Below are 24,868 nucleotides of genomic sequence, written 5' to 3'. Positions count from 1 at the left end.
GAAATAGCTTAAGGCATGGATGAGCATTTGAAACGGAGGATACACAAGAAGCAAGATTTGGAAAAGTACATAAGATTCGGAGGGTTCTGAGGCTGGAGGAAAATGCAAAGACAGATTGAGGCCATAAATGAATTTACAGACCAGAATGAGAATTTTAAAATTGCATTTTGCCTTATTTATGGACTGGAAACCAATGTAACCACCATCTTGAAGAATGATGGGTGAACAGGGCATAATGCAAGTTAAGATGTACATAGCAGAGTTTTGGTTGAGTTCAGGTTTATAAAGGGGGAAGATGGACAATCAACAGTGGAGTAGCTTGGCCAAGAAGACAATGAAGCCAGGGTGAAGGTTTCGGTAGCAGATGAACAGAGGCGGGAGCGGACACTTGGTGAATTACAGAGGTGGAAATAAATACTCCGATGGAAGGAATAGATATGTGGTTGGAATCTCGTTGATTGATCAAGTAAGACCAATAATACCGACAAGACTGTAAAAGGAATGAATTATGATAAATTAGAAAAACTCTTCACCCAAAACTGTGGACCCTTTTCCCTTCCTCCAGAAGTCACAATCCACTTGGACCTCTCCTTTTGGCCGCTTAACATTTCTGGATCTATTTGTCACTAACTGCCAACATGAAATTGACCAGCTCAATTTTACCACTGCTCTTCTAACTCTAACCTATCCATTTCTGAACTTGCAACATTTTGCTCACTTAGGACAAATCTCTGTATCATCAGCAAGCATGGCAATAAGGGTAGTGCTGTTGTAGTTTGGTGAACTGACCTTTATTTCACTGACACCTCCTCATAACTCCCTCTGGACTATGACCCCACCACTGAGCATGAGGCCATTGCTTCCCAGACAGTTACTGACTTCATTTCCTTCATAGTCTCTTGTCTTATAGTCATCCTATTCCACATAGCCCATCTTGACGTCCTGTCCAAGATTCACAAGCAGGACTATCTATGTACACCCATTGTTTCAGTATGCCCTTGCCCCATTCGACATTTCTTCCCACCTCGACTCCATCCTTTCTCCCCTTCTCCAGTGCCTTCCCATTAATGTTTGTAACACCTGTTGTGCCCTTTGCAACTTTGACAGTTTCCATCTTCCTGGTTGCAGAGGGCTTAGCTTCAACACAGATGTGAAATACATTGCCATCTTAAACCTGGACAATATGAGTATCCTCCACTTGTTCCTTGAACAGAGACCCAATCGGTTCCTTTCCGCTAACTCACTGATTTGCCTGGCTGACTTCACCTAACGTTGAACAATGTCTCCTTTAACACCATACATTTCCTACTAGTAGCAATCTTTTGGGCATTACCAGCATTCTTCTTTTGGTTTCAGGTCTCAGGAACAGCTCTGACCTGCATTTCACTGCTTTTAGCACAACCCTTCATTTGTTTTCTTTCACTCTAACCTACCTCATTCATCCATCGGCTAGGTGACGACACAAACAATGCAACCCTGGCTTCAAAGTGGTATTGTCTCTGTCCTATCCATTCCTTCCTACCTGCTCTACAACTTAAACAGACTTGTCTTCTCACTTTCGCAGTTCTGATGAAGCATCTTTGAAATGAAATGTTAACTCTGTTTCACTTTTCATATACAAAATGCGGGGCATAGATAGGGTGGATAGTGAGAAACTTCTCCCCTAACAGGGATGTCTCAAACCAGAGGCAATACATTTGAGGTAAGAAGTATCTCAGGAATTTTATTTCACCCAGAGGTTGATTGCAATGTGGAACGCACTGCCTAAGAAGGTGGCAGAGGGCTAAAAGGTCTGCTTCTGTGCTGTGTTCCCAACATTTTCTGTTTTTATTTCAGTTCAGTATTTCTTGTTTGTAGATGAGATCATATACACGGTATATATATAAAATATTCTGTATAATATGTGTGTGTATAATAGATAATTATGTATGTATTTTAAAAGGCTGGGGAAATTGTCGATCATTCAGTATCTGATCTACTCAATATTAGATATTGATCTGTAACTGCAATTTTTGCTGAAAAAATATCTGCCACATGCAGAAACCTATCACTATGGGCCAGTACTTGAATACCATGTCAAGCAGAGGTGATCTGGATCAGTACAATGTACAGGTAAGAAAGTGGTGGGACAAGCAATGCAAATGGTTTAATTTGGCACTGTTAGCAATAAAACTATACTGGTAAGAAATTTAACTTGCTTTCACTCCTGGTGTCAGGGTGTTAAATTTGCCAAATTGTATTTTATGTAGCAGCCAGCTCCCTTACCTTTGCTGACCTTGTAAGATCATGTTCTGCAATTTTCTGGAAAATTATGGTTATGATACAAACTGCCGCAGCTACCTCCACCCCAGCTGTGTTTAGTACTTCCAGCTGTAAGGTTATATTTTTGTAGCACTTGGGACATTGATGCAGCTGGTAAATATGTTATAAAAGAACAAGTGTCCTTGTCCTATTGAACAGGTCAGACCTGGTTTCTGTAAATAAGCCATCAGGCTTGGCAGTAGAAATAAGAACAAACAGATAGAGATACATAAGAAAGTCTTAAGCTGGCTCCAAATAAGCAAGCAATGAAATAGCTGCAGGGTATAGAGACTCAAGTTTATTCCTAAAGCAATTAACCTCTGCAGGAATGAAGGGAGAAGTGACAGCTTTGAGAATAGATATGGTCACTCGATGTAATATAGCCACATGTAATAACTGGCCTGTTCATTACAAATGATCTTTGAAGGAATGCAAGGTTGATTGACTGTTTGAATCGAAGGGATGTCTTGTTATGATCAGATACTGACTGGGGCAGAGGTGTCATCTCAGGTTAGTCAAGAAGTAACAGCTAAGTGTTTGTAGATTGGTCCAGAAAATGTAACCTTAGAATTGGATGATACAGGTCACATGTAATTATACCTCGAGTATAATAACCACTGCATGAGTATTGATTTTTAAGCCATCCTGGCACCCTACCTCTGTGACTTCCTTGCATATGCTATATAAACTAATGAACAAAGGAACGTTTTGACTGATGAGTCATTAAATTCCCAGAGCACAATTCTGGCATCTATTCTTTGTTCCAATACTGCCAACTAAATCTCAACATCAACTGAAAAATTAGCAGCTTGTTTTTCTCCTCTCTATATAACCATTTCATCCCTATGGTGACATGAAATTTATAACATATAATTGAATTATAACAACGGTTTTGGGCAGAAGGCAGAAATCCAAATCAAAGTCTGGATTTGGGGATTTCATTTTCTGGATCTTTTCGTCCTTTGAACTTTTCCCTCTTTGGTTCGTTTAAACTTTATACAATACATATGCAGACATCGTTTCCTTCAGAATCAACCCAGTGGTACTTTTCCTTGGGTTTCTCTTTTAGCTCTATTGGAGCTTCAGTAGTCAAAACTAATCGCATAGTGGGAAACGCCCCGAACGGTACACCTACTTCGAATAGGAAAATGACCATATTTGAGAACAGGGCGTTAGCCTCCTTCCTGACGTAACAGCCCAATGGAAGGGCGACGCGAGTTACCTGTACGCGGTGAGGAGGAGTTTTTCTATATATAATAAAGAAGTTAGCATAGTGAGTAAACGTGTGGGGACTGAAGCTGGGCGAGAAACCAGCTGCCATCCCTAGAAGGAGACTCCAAAGACTTGGACAGGTGAGAGCACAGATGTGATACAATAGGCGGAGAGCTGCGAAAAGCTGAGAGTACAAGGCCCAAAACATCCCGTGTTAAAGAAAGTTTGGGGGAAAAGCATGCGAGAAAATAATTATAAACTGGGCGGTGTACGGTGGTGAAGATTCCGGTGTGGGAGGCAGGGACTAGGATAGAGATGATGAAAGGAAATAATTGAAGACTCAATGAGCAGCTGAGTTAAGAACTTTGCTTTTGGCACTCTGAAAACTCCCTTGGAGCTTTGACGAGAGTTAAGATAATACTCTACATCAGTTCTTTAGTAAAGTACAGAGGATACAGATTTTTCGTATGGGTACAAACGAATGCAGACTAGAGAGGCTCGGGTTTAATAACCAATCCTAAAGATGAGCTTCTACTAATAAACAACGCTAGTGCAACAATTTCCTCAACATGCTCTACAAGGTAAGGGAGGGGCAGTAAGCCATATTTGCTGCTCCTGATCGCTATTTAGTGACTCATACTGAAGAATGGGTGTGTACAAGCGATCAGGTTTGGGGTTGGCTGTGTATCCTCGTTTAGGCTGAATGGAATTGTGGAGTATTGTGTTTATGGCACATAAAAAAATACTTGCTCCACCAAGCTTTTATTCACAGCCAGCTCACAATTTTTTTTCTTCTGTCTTTCGATTATGTACTTCATATGTTTCACGATCCAGAACTGGCTTTGCTGCTTGGAATGGCAACATACAGTAAAACTCTGATTGAAACGATCCAACTATTTGGAAATCCGAATGGTTTAGCATCTGGCTCGCCAGGTGATATTTGCCACTCCCCTTCCACTCGCCTGGGCTCCAGTTCCTGAGCTCCCTTTAAATTTGGCTCGTTCACTGGAAAATTTATTATAATGCTGTCACTCAAGCAAGTAGTGAATTAAAAGTATTAGGGTATTAATGAAATAATGTCCAATAGTCTGGAAAATCTGCTAGTCTGGCACCACCAAAGTCCTGAATGTGCTGGATAATCAGAGTTTAGCTGTATTGACTAAGTTTTACAAACTGCAACAGTAAAATATCTCTTATCACAATCAATCTTTTCCCCTGTGCTTATTTTATAGTGGAAGATGTTGGTGTGATTTGCATACTCTGAGCAGTGGTGTCATAGATTGCAGAAATGATATTTTAGTGGAAAAAAGATTTGGAGTATATTAAAATTTGTAACACTAAAGGAAATCTAAGTGTTTAAAAAGGAGCAGTATATAATATATGCTAGAGACTGATTCAAATAAATTACAGAAAATTTTGTTGTTATATGGCTAATCATTTGATTTAAGTTGTATTTAAATTTTGAAAGAAGCTTACATTTATCGTAATAATAGTTTGGAACTTCTAAAACAAAATATCAGCTCACATTCAAGAAGCAAGCTATTAACTTAAGTTTTTTCCTGTCTTGAATTAAGACTTAATATTAACAATATAAGCTCAGATGAATTCTGCTTCCAAGTGTGTATCAGTCCCTTCCATTTGATTGCCATCCATCACTTGCTTACCAGAGCAGAGTGAAGGGAAGAAATAGATGACATCTATTCTAATAGATCTATTCTAATACATCTAATAGATGAATATTCCTGGTTTTCGGTGTTTTAAGAGGGATAGGGAAGGGGGGAGAAGAGGAGGAGGGGTGGCGATACTGGTCAGGGACACTGTTATGGCTGTGGAAAGGATGGATATTTTAGAAGGATCATCTCTAGAGTCCCTATGGGTGGAAGTAAGGAACAAGAAAGGAGCAGTTACTCTACTAGGAGTATTCTATATGCCCCCTGGTAGCGGTAGAGATATAGAGGAGCAGATTGGCAGGCAGTGTTTGGAGAGAAGCAAAAATAACAGGGTTGTTATAATGGGAGACTTCAACTTCCCAAATATAGACTGGAACCTGCTTAGTGCCAAAGGTTTAGATGGGACGGAATTTGTTAAATGTGTCTAAGAGGGATTCCTGACACAGTATGTTGACAGGCTGACTAGAGGGAATGCCGTGCTAGATCTAGTTTTAGGAAATGAACCGGGACAGGTGAAGGATCTATTGGTGGGTGAGCATTTGGGGGACAGTGACCATTGCTCCATAACCTTTAAAATTGTCATGGACGGGGACAGGTGCAGAGAGGACAAGAAGATGTTTAATTGGGGAAGGGCGAACTATGAGGCTATAAGGAGAGAACTTGGGAGTGTAAGGTGGGACGTCCTTTTTGAAGGGAAATGTACCATGGAGATGTGGTCGATGTTCAGGGATCTTATGCAGGATGTTAGGGATAAATATGTCCCGGTGAGGCAGAGAAGGAATGGCAGGGTGAAGGAGCCGTGGGTGACGAGAGAGGTTGAACGACTAGTTAGGGAGAAGAAGGTAGCATACATAAGGTATAAGCAGCAAAGTTCAGACAGGGCCCGTGAGGAATATAGAGTAGCGAGGAAGGAACTTAAGAAAGGGCTGAGGAGAGTTAGAAGGGGACATGAAAAGGCGTTGGCTGGTAAGGTTAAGGAAAATCCCAAGGCCTTTTTCACCTACGTGAAGGGTAGGAGGATGGCTAGGGTAAAGGTAGGTCCGATTAAAGACAAAGGTGGGAGAATGTGCCTGGAGGCGGCGGAAGTGGGAGAAGTTCTCAATGAATACTTCTCTTCGGTATTCACCAAGGAGAGGGGTCTTGATGACGCGGAAGGGAGTGCAGGTAAGGGTAATGTTCTTGAGGTTGTAGATATCAAGAGAGAGGATGTGTTGAAGTTGTTAAATAATATCAAGACGGATAAATCTCCGGGGCCTGACGGGATTTTCCCCAGGCTGCTTCGAGAGGCGAGGGAGGAGATTGCTGAACCGCTGGTAAGGATCTTCGAGTCCTCGTTGTCCACGGGGATGGTGCCGGAGGATTGGAGGGTGGCGAATGTTGTCGCCTTGTTCAAAAAAGGTAGTAGGGATAGTCCAGGGAATTACAGACCGGTGAGCCTTACGTCTGTGGTGGGTAAGCTGTTAGAAAGGATTCTAAGGGATAGGATCTATGAACACCTGGAGAATAATGGACTGATTAGGGACAGCCAGCATGGATTTGTGAAGGGAAGATCTTGCCTCACAAGCCTGATAGAGTTCTTTGAGGAGGTGACGAGGAAGATTGATGAGGGTAGTGCGGTGGATGTGTTCTATATGGATTTTAGTAAGGCGTTTGATAAGGTACCTCATGGTAGCCTTCTTCAGAAGGTCAGAGGCCAAGGGATCCAGGGAAGCTTGGCTGTGTGGATTAGGAATTGGCTTGCCTGTAGAAAGCAGAGGGTTGTGGTGGAAGGAGTGCCCTCGGATTGGAGGGCAGTGACTAGTGGTGTCCCGCAAGGATCGGTTCTGGGACCTCTACTTTTTGTGATATTTATAGATGACTTAGATGAGGGGGTGGAAGGCTGGGTTAGTAAGTTTGCGGATGACACTAAGATCGGCGGTGTTGTGGATAGTGTGGAGGGCTGTCGGAACTTACAGAGGGATATTGATAGGATGCAAAGCTGGGCTGACAAGTGGCAGATGGAGTTCAATCCGGAGAAGTGTGAGGTGGTACACTTTAGAAGGACAAACTCCAGGGTAAATGGCAAGGTACTTGGCAGTGTAGAGGAGCAGAGGGATCTGGGGGTTCATATTCACAGTTCACTGAAAGCTGCCTCACAGGTGGATAGAGCAGTTAAAAAGGCCTATGGGATGTTAGCTTTCATAAGTCGGGGGATTGAGTTTAAGAGCCGCGAAGTGATGATGCAGCTTTACAAAACTCTAGTTAGACCACACTTAGAGTACTGTGTTCAGTTTTGGTCGCTGCATTATAGGAAGGATGTGGAGGCATTGGAGAGGGTGCAGAGGAGATTTACCAGGATGCTGCCTGGATTAGAGCGTATAGAATATGAGCACAGGCTTAAGGTGCTAGGGCTTTATTCACTGGAAAGGAGGAGGATGAGAGGAGACATGATAGAGGTGTATAAAATATTGAGAGGAATAGATAGAGTAGACAGCCAGCGCCTCCTTCCCAGAGCACCAATGCTCAAGACGAGAGGGCATGTCTTTAAGGTTATGGGTGGGAGGTTCAGGGGAGATGTCAGGGGGAGGTTTTTCACCCAGAGAGTGGTTGGTGCATGGAATGCACTACCTGGGGTGGTGGTGGAGGCAGATACATTGGACAGGTTCAAGGGTTTGTTGGATAGGCATATGGAGGAATGTGAGATAGAAGGATATGCGGGAGGAAAGGTTTAGATAGTGTGAGGGTGGTTTGATGGACAGCACAACATGGTGGGCCGAAGGGCCTGTTTTGTGCTGTATGGTTCTGACAGTTTAGGATTTGAAGTGAGCTCATCAGTCTGAGTTATGATGTCCAGTATTAAAAGTTAGCCCATGCTATAGGTGGAATGTGGCAGAGTGTCTTGGAACAAAACTTGATATGGTAGGATGAGCTGTTCTTTAAAAAAAATCAGAAGCTGAAGTGAGGAGATTCACTGCCTATTTCTATAGGCAGTGCTGGTTTTAAAGTTGCTCAAAGGATCGAGGTCTTCGACTGTTATCCTGGTGGAACAGTTCAGACACATTTTTCTAACACTTGCAGAAAAAATGCCACACCCCAATGAAATTAGTTTTGCATAGATACTGATATATAGTTATGCAGCTGCGAGCCTAGCCCTCCACTTTTTAAAGATACGCACAGATATGTGCATGCTTTTGACTGCAACAATGTACGTTCTTGAGACATTGACCATGCATGCTTGGCAGGGATTGGTGGCAGACTTCATATCATGTGAGTGATGTGCAGTGAAACACGGAGTAATGTATGAAGTAGTATGCAGCTTCTCTATATGTTGAGTCGCTGTGCCCTACACGTTTCTAGCATGTATTTCCTTAGCCTGCAACACTTTGACCACATAGGCATCAATTCTCTTCTCCCAGGTATCAATGATTAGACAATGACAAACCTCAATCCTATCTTCCTTTCCCCATAATTGATGAGCATCAGGCTATATCAACCCTCCCTTCTTCCACCCTACCCCACCCTAATGCATACTGATGATGACTCCCTCCCTGCCACATTTACTGAGCCAGACAGTGAGACATTTCTCATGCAAGGCAGTCATGCCATGGGTTCGTTTCACTAGCTTTCATCTTTCTCAGGGGCCAAGGTCACATACAATTGCCTGATGTAACTCCAGAAAGATGGGTCCCTGCTGGGACCTTTTAATATCCCCTCTCTGTGTATTATTACTAATACTTCACATTCTTCCTTATCAATGTATAATGTTGGTATCACTTCTATGTTTCTATCTTCCATGAAGATAGGTGCAAAGTATTCATTTGGAAATTTACACATTTCATCCTTGTACACGGTCTGCTTAACAGGACTTCCCCCTTTATCCTCTGTCCTTTCACATATTTATAAAACGTTTTGCTTTTCCTCGATGTTACCTGTCAATATTAACTGATCCATCTTTTTTGCTTTTCTAATTTCTTTGTTAATTTCACTCCTGCACCTTCAATACTTATAGGTATCAAGGTTTTCTGTCGTGTTGAGCTTTTGGTTCTCCTCATGTTTACTCCCTTACCTGTATGTTCCAAGTTACATACCAACACAATAGATGGCTACATGGTTACTAGTTCTTGTATGTGTTTTAATAAAACAGAACCTTGGTCAGAAGACTTCTGTTTCTTACAATCAAAATTCTATTAACTTGCAGATAATCTGTGGGCAGTTCCTGGAGCCAACATTCAAAGGGTAAGGGAATTAAAATGTGTTTCTCTGATCTTAGGTTATGTGATTCTTGTTAGAAAGATCAATTTGTAGAATGCAACCGCTTAATGTAAAATACCTTTATATAATTAATCCTACCCATTGTGAGGTCTTTGATACGTAGCCACAGAAAATCAAACCTTGAAAATCATGCAGGTTTAAAATAAAGTTCACTACCAGTCAAATGTTGAATTGAAAATTTTTGAATAAATTGAAAGAAATTAAATTTCATGTGTGGACAATAGAATGCCCTTGAATATTGAGATCTGTGACAAAACCACGGAGAATGCAAGACTACAGCAAATGTGCATCACTTTCCATGTCTCGAGGACCATCTTTCAGAAAAAGGCAAATGCTGATGACTTAATTCACCATGGCCTCCACTGCATCAGCTCACACTTTGGCTGCCTTTGGCCGAATGGGTGTTTGAAGACCAAGATCGCAAATCCAGTAGTGAGATTTTAAACCTGTTTATGGCAACTCATATGCTTTCATGGTTGTGAATAATCCACAGTAGACACAACAAATCTCTGGAGAATACCACTGATGCAGTATCCTTAAAGTTCTCCAAACTAATTGGCAGCAAAGGTGAACCTAAATCAGCATCCTTTCAGGCCAACATCCCCAGCACCAAAGGTCTGATGACACTTGACCAGCTCTGACTTGTTGGCCATATTACCTGTATATCAAACACTCAACTAGATTGAACACTTGACTCTAGGCTCCATCAGAGGATGTTATTTCCACAAGGACATCAAGAATGTTTTAAGTACATTCTCAAAATATGCTTGTGGGGGTAGGGGTTTGTGGATAGGGAGGGCAGAAATGTAATATCCTCACTGATTCATGGGGTGAGACTGCTCAAAATGGAGGAGCAGCCAGGAAGGCGCTGAGATCTTCAGTCTTGGTACTAGGAGCATGTGGGAGGCTCATCCAACAGCAGGAGGAGCTCACAGTATCCCAAGCTACTTGCCCATGCACCTTGCCAACCATCACCTGCTCCAACTGTGGTAGAGTCTTGTGAGACACCTCAGTGAAAGCAAGTCAGCCTCAACACAGGAGGATTACCTTAAAAAAAATAGAAAAGGGCAAACTTGAACCACCAAGGAGATGAAAAGCTAGTCAGATGTCTCAATTTTGTGACTTCTTGAGATGCTAGTTTGATTTTGTTTCATTTATTTATTGAATTAGACTTTGGATTTTCCCTCTGCTTGGATCCTCCTGTGATGTTGTGGAGGTGAAAGTAGGTGATGTTATGGATTTGTACTTGAAAGCTGATTTGGAGGTCAAATATGACATCAAGGTTGTGCTTTTCCACTGTGTGTGTTGGACAAATTAGAGACAGTGAAAGGGTCAAGAGCATTGGGAGAGTCTCTGCCAAGGGGATATAGTTACAAGATAAGGCACCAGTCATTTAAAACAAGTGCACAGAAATTTCTCCTCTCAGAGGATAATGAATCATTGGAATTCTTTGCCCCAGAGGTTAGTGGAGGCAATATCAATATAAATATTTAAGGTGGAGATAGATAAATATTTGAATGATCAAGGAATTGAGCTCTGCGGGGAACTGGCACAGAAGAGATGAGGCTATCGTAGATCAGCCATAATCACATTGAAAGGCGGGTTCAGGGTTGAGGGCCCTGATAGCCTCTCCTGCTCCTATTTTCCTAAGTTCTTGTGAGGTAGAGTTGGTTATCGTCAAAGTACGTATGTATGGAAACTGAGACTGCATTTTCAGTCAACGTTGTTGAAGCACCGTGTTTAAATGATAAATAGGAGCAGCAATGGTTGGTCTGGAGGTCACCTGAAGTAATGGTGCAGGCGCTGGAAGAGAAGCCATTGCTGATGAGGTTCTCTGACAATGATTGGATAGATAAGAATGGAACCAGGCAAGTAGCCAGCTGTGCCTAAGGCTTCAGACAGGTAAGGAAGGACAAAGGAACGTGGATTACCCTTTGACAGTCTTATTGGATGTCATTAGTAATTGGTCATGGCTGCTTCTATATTTTGGCAGGGACAGAAACTTCATTTGGGGCATTCTGATAAGGAATTCTAGGTAAAATGAACATGAATTATGGGAGGCTGTAACATTATGAAGGACTTTGGAGCGAGAAGTTAGAACTGGTGTGGTACTTTGCAAAAGATGAGGTGTTGGTTGTGACTTTTGAGGAAGGACTGATGATGGCATACTTGAATGGGATGATGACCATTGATTGAAAACTCCATAGATTGTCTTCCCCTACCTTCACCCAACTGTACTAACTAACCTGCATGCTTGCTGGAATACTTGACCATTGAATGGTATTGGTATTGGTTTATTATTGTCATTTGTACCAAGGTACAGTGAAAAACTTGTCTTACAAACCGATCGTACAGGTCAATTCATTACACAGTGCAGTTACATTGAGTTAGTACAAAGTGCATTGATGTAGTACAGGTAAAAACAGTAACAGTACAGAGTAAAGTGTCACAGCTACAGAGAAAGTGCAGTGCAATAAGGTGCAAGGTCACAACAAGGTAGATCGTGAGATCATAGTCCATCTCATTGTATAAAGGAACCGTTCAATAGTCTTATCACAGTGGGGTAAAAGCTGTCTATAAGTCTGGTGGTACATGCCCTCAGGCATCTGTATCTTCTACCCAATGGAAGAGAAGAGACTTCCACAATACCTACTCAGTCTGACCTGATCCACCTCCATCCATAACTAGTCAACAATTTTTCACGTGCTTTCACTTTGTTCAGTTCCAACACACCCGCAGAACACAACATTACACACTGTCCTGTGGAAGCCAGGTGCTTCCAATCTGGTTTCTTGCTCACAAGAATACAGAGTAAATGAAAAGTATAACTGTATAAATGCATTAGAGAATAAGAAATGACAAAGCTAAGTGTCAGTCTTATGATAAGAGTGATACAAGGCCGTTTGTGGAGTACAGAGAAATATTTGAATGAGCGAAGGTAGAAGAACAAACTAGTAGGATAGAGAACTTTCTGTAGGCTTATGAATTCATTTGTAAATACATACCTGTATCCATAGTGCACTATTTTTGGTGGAGACTTAGTTCAAATGAGTTTGAACCATTGAATTAGTTTTTGTTAACATACTGTTGAAAGTTGCATAAGTAGGTTGAGTGAAAATGGACTTGTAAATATAAACGTTATACTGGTGGTTTGAGGTAAATAATGTTTGCCAGTATTTCGGTTTTGGGATGACAGAAAATCATTTTTTACCCTGCAATGACTGCATTAGGGTTTCTGTTCAAGTCTCAGACCTTCCACGTGTGCATGTGCCAATGTTGCTGGAAGCTCATTTTAATACGGAAGTGATGATAACCTATCAACAGTTGAAACCGTTGGATATTCCCTTAAATTTGTTTTTATGGTGAAAAGGCCTTGGTAACTATTCATTGGGTTTGCTAAAGAACTCTGCCTTGTTTGCTTGTTTAAAATGGGAGTAAAGTTGACATAGGATTGAGGGAAGGAAGTTGAAGCAGCAAGAAAACATGATGGGTGTTACTGCATATCATCTTTATTCAAATAATTTATAGGCCAAGCAGTTCTCATAAAGATTTAGTGAAGAGTTGCATTGGACAAGAGTGAAACTACAGCATTGTGACTATGAGATAGTAATGTGTGCTCAGGCAAGATAAATGCCCAGGATCATGTGTTTGAGCAACCACATCTGTGGTATGAAAGTGACCCATGCTCACTTCAGCTATCTTGAGGAACTTTGAAAATGTATCATAGTTATTTAACCAGTAAATGAAAATTTAGAAAAACTGCAAATGCTGGAGACCTGAAACAAAATCAGAAAATACTGGAAACATACAGCAAGTCAGACAGCTTCTGTGGAAAGAGAAATAGTGTTAACATTTCAGGTCAAGGACTGGGAAAGAGAAACCCTCAACTAACTTGGTTATTACTTGTTCAATAAATGAAATCAAAAGAGGGTCGGTAATGCCTTCTCCCTGCTTTCTCAACTATCCTTAGTGGCGATTGGTATTGAAGGGGCAAGAAAAAGAATGTTAAGCACTAATTTTGTGTCATTGTTTAAATAAACATCATCTCATGGTTTTGAAAGACTTCAGATAAGTGAAATGAGTTGGAACCTGAATTGTAAGGCTTTGTTTGAGGTTGCTGTAGTCTGGGTGTGGTCCATCCACCCAGTGCACACCCAATCAGACAGGTTTAATCAGAATCCTGCTCTGAAATGGGAAACCATACATTTAACTCCTGTAAACCACCTGAGATGGAGGACTCCTCTGGAACCAAGAGACAGTGGTTATACGAACTGTGCAGTCTCCAAAATAAGATGCTACCTGATCAGCTGAACATTTCTAAGATTTTCTATTTTATTTTAGATTTTGTGTGCCTCTTTCTGTTTGCGTTTGTGGCACCATGCATGGAATACTTTGTATGTACAGAAATTATTTTTAAAAAAAAGGATTGATCCTTGTTGATCTACAGAAGAGTTTGTAACTTTTGCTCGTCAATGCTTTCAAAACCAGATTTCTTGAATTATTCATGAGCAATAGCTGCCAGAAAGTGCCCAGAAATCGACATCCCGTGCCTTTACAAGGGGTGAGGTTCCAAATACAAATATTACTTCAGCCTGAATCCGAACCTTACTGCTGGCATGAAGCCAATGACAATTTATGATATGGAGTTTCAGTGATCTTCTCCATATTGCAGTGTCTAGTGTGCTGGACCTGAGAAGAGAACATGAAGCATCTGAATTGCCTTGTTCCAGTGCCAAGGCTGGGGCTGAACAGGGCAGGCATGGGTCTGAATCATTGGGAGACTCCAGAACTCCCTGAGGTAAAATCTGGAAACTTCCAGGGCATTATTTTCTGCGAAGACGTGCTTTACTCAGGAGCTAGATATATTTCAGTTTATTTTAAATTTAATAATTATGTTTCTGTCAAGCAAGTGTCAACACTGTAAAGCTATTATGAACTGGTACTTTTGGCTTGGATCCAGGTCAATTCCATAGTTTCCAAATAGCAGACATAAATTATGCGGTTGTGATTTGTTTTCTGTTCTAATATAGCCATTACATTATGCTTTAATAGTTGTGGTACCTAAATTCTGATTCTTTTTTCTTTCAATACAGATTCTGAGTGAAGTGTTACTCTGCCTTCTGGTACAGGGTCTGAAATGACACTACCAATGCATAGTGCAATCACAGGTGCCGATGGCATCCAGACAAACAGTGATGCTGTCACTTCTTCTCAGGACACACTTGATATTAAGATCCAAATGCCTGGAAGTGACACCATTGACCTCCAAGTAAGTTATTTTCTTCTCTTGACACCAATTAACAGCATTTTTGTTATGGCAGCCTATTAACTAGAAAAAATGTCCCAATGTGCTTCAGAGTTGTAACCCAACAAAAAGTAAATAAAGATATTAGAAGCAGGTAGCAAAAGTCTAATTGTTATATTTTATATTTGAAGCATTGAGATACCAGCCACCAATGTAGGTTGGTGAAGACAGATGTTGGATGTATGTACAAAAGGAGATGGGAAGCAGGGCTTTGGATGAAGGAATGTTTTGGGAGAGGAAGACCAGAAAATGTGGTCTAGAGGTGGTTGAAGGTTTCAACAACAGATGGGGATTTTGGAAAATCAGAATCCCTCCAAATCAGAGTGTTTTACTTAGCTTGGCATCTGGAGAAGACTAATCAATAAGTTGTCTGGGTTTACTTTGTAACTATAATTTTTAAAATGCCATGAACACCCAGTTATTTCAAGCTATTTGCTTAGTGATGGTTTGTTGCAGGGGTTGATTTCACTAAGTGTAATGCAGTACAAATCTTTTCATCATTTCTGTAGTTATCTTCTCAGGAGATGGTCCAAGAGATTGTCCAAATTCTGATGGATCGTGAGGACACATGCCATCGAACCTGCTTCTCACTTCAGCATGATGGTAACATTTTGGATAACTTTTCAGAGTTGAGAAGTATAGAAGGACTGAAGGATGGATCTGTCTTCCGAGTAGTTGAAGGTAAAGAGTGGCACTCTGATGAAAGATCTTAGCGCTTTGTTTAGATTTTCAGTGAGCTTTATTTATTTGATACTTGGGTGCTACCTGAACAATTGGTAGTGACTCATTAAATATGCAAGATGGAATTCCAACATGCCTTGTTGGAGATTTGTTTGTACCTCCGAATTGCCTCCTGATAAATGCATAATCTTGGTTGTGCCATCATTAGAAATGGAAGAATGGAACTTCCCTTTTCAGAATGAGAATCACTTCAGTTACTTTCGTGTAACTTCTAAACAGAAGTACCAAAAAGACTGGATACAAGTTTGCTGCCCATATTTTACTGGGAGATGGTGCATTGTATGAGGTTTGTGAAGTGGAGAAGGAATCTTGTGGGTAAAGGACCAAAATATATGGAAGTTGAAGGTTGTGGATAGTAGAATAAGTTAGGATTGAATACCAAGACTGTGTGTCCTTCTCTGTAGTTTGTATCTATCAGTTAAATATTTAAATAGTAAGTGGTTTCATGATGCCAAAAGGTAATGCACCAATACATGGTGCTGCAAGTATAAGGCTATCTGACCACCCCAAACATAATCCTGAGAATTCCTCACTTAACATACAGAGAAGTTGTGGTTTTTCTAGGATTCCAAGTCATTGCTTGCAACCAAAACTAGTTTTGGTTCTTTAGACATGTTTTCTTAACACATTTTCTCAGAACACCAGAGAGTTCCCTATTACCAGCCTGCCAACACACAATCAAAGAAAAATCGGTAGTTTTAGCCAAAAAACCCACGAAGAGTACAAAACAAGTCAGAAGAAAACAGGAAATTGGAAACAGTTATTGTCAAAGAAGGTCGTTCAGTAAAATAGTCAACAGACTCCATTAGCTTTGTTCTACAAAAATGAAGGTTGTATTTACTATTCAAAAAATCATTTGTTTAGTGGAATTAAGTCTCTCATTGTTTGCTTTATAAAACAAAAATACACCAACCATTGTAGCTGCCAGTCCCTACATCTCTCTCCTGCTGAGAGCAGATCTTAAACCCACTCCTCATTGATCACTAATGGTCCCTCAGTGTTCCCTGCAATGGAGCAAAGTTTATGTCTTCAATAAGAAAAACATTTCTGTGGAGGTAAAAATCATGTCTTCCATCAGGCCACTCTCCTAATCTTATTTTCCTCTATATGGCCATTGAACAAATCTGGCCACCTCTCCCATCTGCACCTCCTCATCCACTCTCAGCTCTACCAGGGAAGGCCATTGTATTGTTATCCAAGTGAAGGAAAAATAATCAGCCTTGGCCTAGTGCCAACCAGTTATATTCAGCTTCCAGTTTTCTCCCTACTCTTTTTGGTTTTCTTCCACTATTTGGTTTCCTACTGTTTACATCGCCATTCTACATTCAGTCTTATTCCCTCCCTTTCCCCTAGTTTCCCCTGTGTTTTACCCACACTTGACCTGAATACTGAATAACGTTGACTGCACTTGTTTTTGATTTTCCTCATATGGTGCCACAGATGTAATACATGAAAATATTTGTTTTTCTGCTTTGTTTAGCTGTTATACAATATTTTGATTTCAGTGGCAATTGACAGTGCTACCATAAAATATTAAAGCCAGTCTTGAGTTGATGGCAGCAAAAGAAATAACCTCTCCTCCCACACTGTGTGTAGCAAGATCCCACAATCAGTAATGGCAGTTAATTTGTTTGTGATGTTAATTGATGGATGAATGTGCACCTTAACATTACATCAGTTAGTAGATGTTCTGAAGGCCTTCAGTTTGATTATTAAACAAGAGATTATTAAACAAAATGAGAATGCATAACATTTGGGGATAATATACTGGTGTGGATTGAGGATTCGCTAATGGATAGAGAACTAAGAATAGGAATAAATGGAGCATTTTGGATTAGACAAATGACTAGAGGAGTGCTGCAGGGATCAATGCTGCGATTCCAGCTGTTCACAATCTACAGTATCAGTGACTTGGATAAGGGTTCAAGTGTAACATATCCAAATTAGCTGATGATACAAAATGGCAGAGTATGTTGTGAGGAAGATGCAGAGAGGCTGAAGTGAATGGGAAAGGACATGGCAAATGGAATCTAATATGGAACAATGTAAAGTCTTCCACTTTAACAGGAAAATGATATTGCTGAAGGGAAGCATGTGAATGAATACTGTTAGAGGTGAGGACTGTCCAAGAGTGGGAAGAGGTACTTTTGTAGCTGGCTTCAGTGACTTAAATTCTCAACTTTTTGTGCCAGTACTTGCAAATGATTGTTCTATCCCTGTGGCAGTGCTGCTGAGAAAGCTAATACTGTGCATTGGTGTGTTAGGCCATTGTCTTTCCAGCACTAGATCCATTTGTGCTCAGCAGCTCTGTTCCTCCGAGGCTTATTGCAGTATATTGGATTTTGTTTTCCTTGGGTTTTTGTTACTCGCATTTTAGAGAATAATTAATTTGCTTATGTGCCTTTTAATTTGTCAGAAAAGTTGTCAAGTATATTCCCACTTGATCATCTCCCTTGAATCTCACTTGTGTACAATTTCCCACCTCCAGTTTGCTCTCTATCCATCCCGATCAGTAACTGAAGCTAGCAGATCTCTGAAGATTGTATGCAGAACAACACATTACTCATTTTAAAACAAATACAGAAACTGCTGGAAATGTTACACATCAGGCAACATCTGTAGAGAGTGCATCGTAGTTGACAATTCGGCTTGATGATCACTTATCAGAACCGAAATGTTGAAAGGACCATTTATAAATATCAACAGAAAAGTGTGGTGGTTGCTGAAGGAAAATCTGTAATCAAAGGAAAAACTGAATGTTAGTGTAAAGTAAAAGCGAATGATGGTATTGGAATTTTCTATCCTTCATGAAACCTGCAAGTTTGGTACAAAAAAAAATGCCAGTGGTTTTTATGTGATTGTTGGCCAAGATGGAACATAATAGCCACTTCGCATATGTACATATTGTTTTGGCGATTTGTGGTTTCATCACTTAAGCAAATCAATGATAGAATTCAGAATATTTTTATTCTGTTGGGCTCAGTATCACACAATGATTATCCACACATCTGCTTGCAAAGAATGCTCTACCCTGAGATTATTAATTCAATTTTGAATGTCTACAAAACACCTAAGGGAAAGATCACTATTTTTTGTGTTATTACAATAGTTTCTTCCAGGAAACAATAATAAACTTTTTCTAAAAACATGGGCTCATCATCAAATTAAAGTTCTGTGAATAAGTGACCAACAATTTTGACCAAGCTTTTCATTTTAAACATGGGAGCAGGAACAGATCGTTCAGCTCCTTAGAATCTCTTCTGTCATTCAGGTAGATTATAGGTGATCTGTGTCTTGTCTGCATCCATCAGCCCTGATGTACAGAGGGATGTTGTGGTCCAAGTCCTTTGCTTCCTGAAAGTGGTCACACAAGTTGATAGGGTGGTAAAGGATGCTTGCTTTCATTGGTTGTGATATTGAGTATAAAAGTAAGGAAGTCATGTTGCAGCTCTATAAAACTTTTTGGTTCAGCTGGACTTGGAGTATTGTGTACAATTCTGGTCGCCCCATTATAAGAAGGATGTGGAAGCTTTGGAGAGGGTGCAGGAGAGCTTTAATGGGATTCTGCCTGGATTAGAGAGTATGAACTATAAAGAGACGTTGTTTTCTCTGGAGCGTCAAAGACTGAGGGGAGACCTCATAGAAGTTTACAAAATTATTAGAGGCATAGATAGGGTAGACAGTCAGAATCTTTTTCTCAGATCTCATCCAGACTTGGGGATTTATCAACCCTTATGTGTCCCATAGTATCCAACACCACCTCCTCCTCCTCCTTAGTACTGAACTGCTCCTGATTCTTCATGTACTACTCCTTGAACTCACAATATTCCGGGTCTTTGTCTTTGGTGGATACAGATGAAAAGTATTCATCTAGGACATTGCCAACATCCTCTGGCTTCATACATAAGTTACCCCTTTCATCCCAAAGGGGACCCAGTCTTTCCCTGGCCTCCCTCTTGTTCCTGATATGCTTATAGAATGTTTTGGGATTCTTCTTAACCTTATTTGCCAAGGATTTTCCTGGCCCTTTTTGCCCTCAGAATTTCATTCTTAAGTTCTCTCCTGTACACTCTATATTTCTCAAGAGACTCCTGGTTGCCTATATCTGCCATATGTTTACTTTTTTTCCCTGATAAAACCTTCTTCAATTTCCTGATCTTGCATTGTTTATCTTTCATTCTTACCAGTGCATGCTGACCTTGAACCCTTACTCTGTTTTAAAAGATTCGCACTTGTCAGCTGTCAATTTACATGCAAGCATGTGCTACCAATCTACTTTTGCCAGGCCCTCTCTTTCACAATTGAACCTTAGCAGTTTTGGTAAGAGACCATACTGGATTTTCATACTCTGTGAACAGATTTAATAATTTTCCTTTTGGAATTTTATGCTTTTAGGTGAAACCACTTGCCCTTTGGGTACATTGTTGAAGTGACCTTCTTTTTCAGAACCATACACCATCCGAGAAGTTCGACTTCACATCTGCCACATCCAGGATCTGTTGAGGAGTCTGGACTCTGGTGATGCCTATAATGGCATTGAGTGTAACTCGCTCTCTTTCTTGAGTAGCATCTATGAAGGGGATATTGGAGGTATGATCTGCACAAATATTAAATTAATAAGAGAGAAAAGTGGGGAGGAGAATCTTCAGTTTAGATTTTGCGATTGAAAGTCTCTGATCCTTCACATGAAGGGCTGCATCACTCTGATTTTCTGGCTTTGGCCTGGCATAACATACAGTTTGTAGTAGGTGTGTGGGGCCTCAGCAAGTTTGGCAACCAAATAACAATATTGTTTGAACTGTTAAAGCTATGAGATGTGTGTGTTTATAAAGTCATCCTTTTATTCTGAAAGTGAGATATTAGCAGAGTTGACAAGCGCATTAACATTATTAGTTAATTGTGGTTAAGTTGAAAACTGCAGTCTTTGTGAGAGTAATCGCATTGGTGGATCCCTCTGAGAGTTTGCCTGGATCATTTTTTTTCAACTGAACATAAATTAAGCAGGATGAATTTCATTGGCATTCTGAGCCCCAATTTCAGGTTTTCATTCTTTCAAAGAAATGTGGCATGGTCCAGGCTCCTGGGGGATGAGGTTGGGGGGAAAGAATTAAATATATTTTTTTCTCTCTAGAAACACCTGCATTTGGAAAGAGGAAAAGACGCTCTGGTTCTGATCAGCCACTCGACACCATTGAATGCTCACCTCCAGAATATATATTGCCAGGATCCAAAGATCGACCCCTATCGCTTCTACAGCCAATAACCACAGATAACAAGGTGTGTTATGAGGAAAGTGGAATGCACATTCATTCCACCAGTCACTCTGCAGCAGAGTGACTGACGGAATGATTGTGCATTGTGCTCGCATGTCTCTTTCCCTTTTGATTTTAAAGAGTGTTGTGAAATTTCTGGTTAGGCAAAGTTGTGGTTTGGAGGAAGTGATGCTTCAGAAACAAGGCTGCCACGAATAAATGTTTGCACAACAACTTCCGTCTGAAAGCTCTTTTTCTAAGTAAACTTTGACGTGTTTTACTCATTTTTTGACTGTTTTACAGTAATAAATTTCTTGATTTTGAGACTCGTATTCTAATTAATAGAAATTCTAATTCTTCACAATAGTGGAAAGTTGAAATAAAAACACAAAATACTAGAAATATTTCATCACGTCAGGAAGCATCTGTGGAGAGAGAAACAGAATTAACTTCTCAGGTTCACAATCTTGCATTGAATCTGAAAAATGGTCATTGATCTAAAATGCTACTTTTGTTTCTCTTTCCACAGATGCTGCCTGACCTCCTGAGTATTTCCTGCATTTTCTCTTTATTTCAGATTCTATTTATTTGCCTGCTTTTACTCATTATATCTGCCTCTGAGTTTAGTGAGGACATGGAAATTGCTAATGGAAATCCTCTCTATAGCATCTGCAGTGCCTGAAGTCCCTGATGATGAGTGGGTGGAATCCTCCTCCTGGTAACCGTAGAATGCGTGGAGATCTTATGTATCTTAACATCATTACCATGGAGGATCGTCATGTCAGCATCACTGCATCCACACGAGGATTCTATATCAATCAGTGAGTTTTAACCTTCTTGAATGCGTTTATTCAGGGAGACTCTTGTCATTTTTAGGAGGAAAAGTTGAACCATTGAGAATTTGGATGATTTAATTGTCAACGTTTTATTAAATATGTAATGCATGTTTGAATACATTGTGAAATTTATGGAATAGATGCACGTATCGGTATTAGGTGCTGGGAAGATTTGTACAAAAGCAAGAAGCAACTTGCAGCAATGGAAAGCAATTAAAACTGCGGATGCTGGAATCTGAAACATAAACAGGAAGAACTCAGCTAAGCAAGGCTCTCTGCAGCGTCTGCAGCAAGAGAATCCAGTTAGCGTTTTGGGTTTGGGACCCAACACCAGAACTCAGAAGAGTGGCTGAGTGTCAGTTTCCAAAATGAAGCTGTGGGGAGGAGTGAGTTTTAAGACTGGAGATTGGTTAAGGCAGATCAGTGATAAGGGGCATGAGTCCCGACCGTAAACGAGACATTTTAAAGAAGTGGGTTTAGAAAGGGACATCGTCATGATAATGATAGTGATGAGAGAACAGTTACTGCAGCATTGTATAATGACTGTGAAATACACTAACAGTACCTTAATATGGCAATGCAAGCGGATAGCGTGGTAAAGAAGGCATACAACATGCTTGCTTTCACTGGTTGTGGCATTGAATATAAAAATTGGAGAATAATTTCTGTGCCATGCACCAGTGAAGGTAAGAATAGGAAGATGTGGCAGACGAATCTGTGGCTGAAGAGTTGGTGCGGGGGCAGGGTTTCAGATTTGTAGATCACTGGGATCTCCTCTGGGGAAGGTATGATCTGCACAAAAGGGATGGGTTACACCTGAACTCGAAAGGGACCAATGTCCTTGAAGGCAGGTTTGCTTGAGCTGTTGGGAAGGGTTTAAATTATGTCGGCAGGGGGAATTGGAACCAGAATGTTAGGTCAGATGATAGAGCAGTTGGTGTAAAGGTTGACGTGATGTACAGAGAGACTGTGAGGAAGAATAGGCAGTTGATAGGGCATAAATGCAGTCAGTTGGATGGGTTGAAGTATGTTTACTTTAATGTGAGAAGTATTAAGAATAAGGATGATGGACTTAGACCATGGATCAGTACATGGAATTATGATGTTGTGGCCATTACAGAGACTGGGCAGGATTGGCTGCTTGATGTTCTGGGGATGAGGTGTTTCAAAAGGGATAGGGAGAGAGGTAAAAGGGGGGTGGGGGGTGGTGGTGCTGAGAGTGGCTTTGCTAATCAGGGATAGTATCACAGCTACAGGAAGGGAGGATGTCATGGAAGGATCTTGTACTGAGTCAGTGTGAAAGAAACAGGAAGGAAACAATCACTCTATTGGGAGTATTCTATAGGCTCCCCAATAGCCACTGGGACACAGAGGAGCAAGTGAGTAGGCAGATTTTGGAAAGGTACAAAAATAACAGGGTTGTTGTCATGGGAGACTTCAACTTCCCTAATATTGATTGGCACCTCCTTAGTGCAAAAGATTTAGATGGGGCAGATTTTGTTCGGTGTGTCCAGGAAGGATTCCCAACACAATATGTGGAGAGGCTGTACTGGATCCTAGTACTAGGCAATGAACCTGGTCAGGTGACAGACCTCTCAGTGGGCTAGCATTTCAGAGATGGTGACCACAACTCCCTGACCTTTAGCACAGCCATAGATAAGGATAGGAGCAGCCAATATGGTAAAGTATTTAATTGGGGAAGGGCTAATTACAATGGTATTAGGCAGGAACTTGGGAGCATAAATTGGGAACAGATGAACTCAGGGAAATGCACAGCAGAAATGTGGAGGCTGTTTTAGGGAATACTGCATAGTGTTCTGGATAGGTTTGTCCCACTGAGACAGGGAAAGGATGGTAGAGGAACCATAGTTGACAAGAGAGGTGAAACATTTTAGTCAAGAGGAAGAAGGAAGCAAAAATCAGGCAGGGCTCTTGATAATTATAAGGTAGCCAGGAAGGAGCTTAAGAAGGGACTTAGGAGAGCTAGAAGGGGACATGAGAAGGCCTAGGCAAGTAGAATTAAGGAAAACCCCAAGGCTTTCTACACATACATGAAGAACAGGAGGATGATTAGCATGAGGGTAGGACTGCTCAGGGATAAAGAGGGAGGTAGGGGAGGTCCTTAATGAAGATTTTGCTTCAGTGTTCACTAGGGAGAGGGACTTCTGACAGATGTGAGGTCAGTGTAGAACAGGCTAATCTGCTGGAACATGCTGGCCTTCACCACATCCACTGCTCTACCTTCATCAATTTGTTTTGTCACTTCCTTTAAAAAACCCAATTAAGGTCATGAGGCACAACCTACCCCTCACAAAGCCATGCGGACTATTCCTATTAAGACTGCTTCTCCAAATGCTCGTAAATCTTGTCCCTAAGAATCATCTCCAGTAGTTTGTCTACCACTGATGCAAGACTCACTGGTTTATAATTTCCAGGATTATTCCTTTCCCCTTTCTTGAACAAGGGGACAACACCTGCCATCCTCCAATCCTCCAGCACCACTCCTGTGACCAGGGAGGATGCAAATATCATCTTTATCGCCCCAGCAGTCTCGTCCCCAGCTTCCTGTAGTAACCTGGGATTTATCCCATCCGGCCCTGGGGACTTATCTATTCTAATGCCTTCAAGCTTTAGTAAGACATTTGACAAGGTTCCCCAGGGTAGGTTCATTCAGAAAGTCATGAGGCATGTGTTCCATGGAAACTTGGCTGTGTGGATTCGGAATTGGCTTGCCCACAGAAGGCAGAAGGTGGTAGTAGATGGAGAGAGTTCTGTCTGGAGATTGGCGACTAGTGGTGTTACACAGGGATTTGTTCTAGGACCCCTGCTCTTTGTGATTTTTATAAATGACTTGGATGAGGAAGTGGAGGGGTGGATTAGTAAGTTTGCAGATGACACGAAGGTTGGAGATGATGTGGATAGTGTAGAACGCTGTCATAGGTTACAACAGGATATAGACAGGATGCAGAGTTGCGCAGAGAAGTGGTAGATGGAGTTCAATCCAGAAAATCAAGCTTCTAAAGAAAATCTTTAGAAGATCAAGCTTGAAGGCAGAGTACAAGGTTAATGGCAGGATTCTTAGCAGTGTGGAGGAGCAGAGGGATCTTGAGGTCCAAGTCCATAGATCCCTCAAAGTTGCCGTACAAGTTGATGTGCTGGTTAAGAAGGCATATGGTATGCTGGCCTTCATTATTCAGGGGATTGAGTTGAAGAGCCGCAAGGTAATGTTGCAGCTCTATGAAACTCTGGTTAGACCACACTTGGAGTATTGTACTCAATTCTGGTCATCTCATTATAGGA

At 41.0% G+C, this 24,868-nt stretch overlaps 1 protein-coding gene across 1 annotated transcript in view; it reads left to right on the top strand.

The window, feature by feature from the left end:
- Positions 1 to 3,508: 3,508 nt before the first annotated feature.
- Positions 3,509 to 24,868, top strand: part of LOC127579168 (clustered mitochondria protein homolog) — a 65,096-nt gene continuing 43,736 nt past the window's right edge. The window contains 7 exon segments of the mRNA XM_052031776.1: positions 3,509 to 3,653; positions 9,361 to 9,398; positions 14,528 to 14,703; positions 15,249 to 15,420; positions 19,927 to 20,070; positions 20,612 to 20,757; positions 21,399 to 21,553. Of these exon segments, the coding sequence (XP_051887736.1) occupies positions 14,572 to 14,703; positions 15,249 to 15,420; positions 19,927 to 20,070; positions 20,612 to 20,757; positions 21,399 to 21,553 (749 nt within the window). The 5' untranslated portion in view covers positions 3,509 to 3,653; positions 9,361 to 9,398; positions 14,528 to 14,571.

Source organism: Pristis pectinata, chromosome 17 (genome assembly GCF_009764475.1).
Source record: "Pristis pectinata isolate sPriPec2 chromosome 17, sPriPec2.1.pri, whole genome shotgun sequence".
Taxonomy (NCBI): Eukaryota; Metazoa; Chordata; class Chondrichthyes; order Rhinopristiformes; family Pristidae; genus Pristis; species Pristis pectinata.
This window is presented reverse-complemented; position numbering and strand designations above follow the sequence as displayed.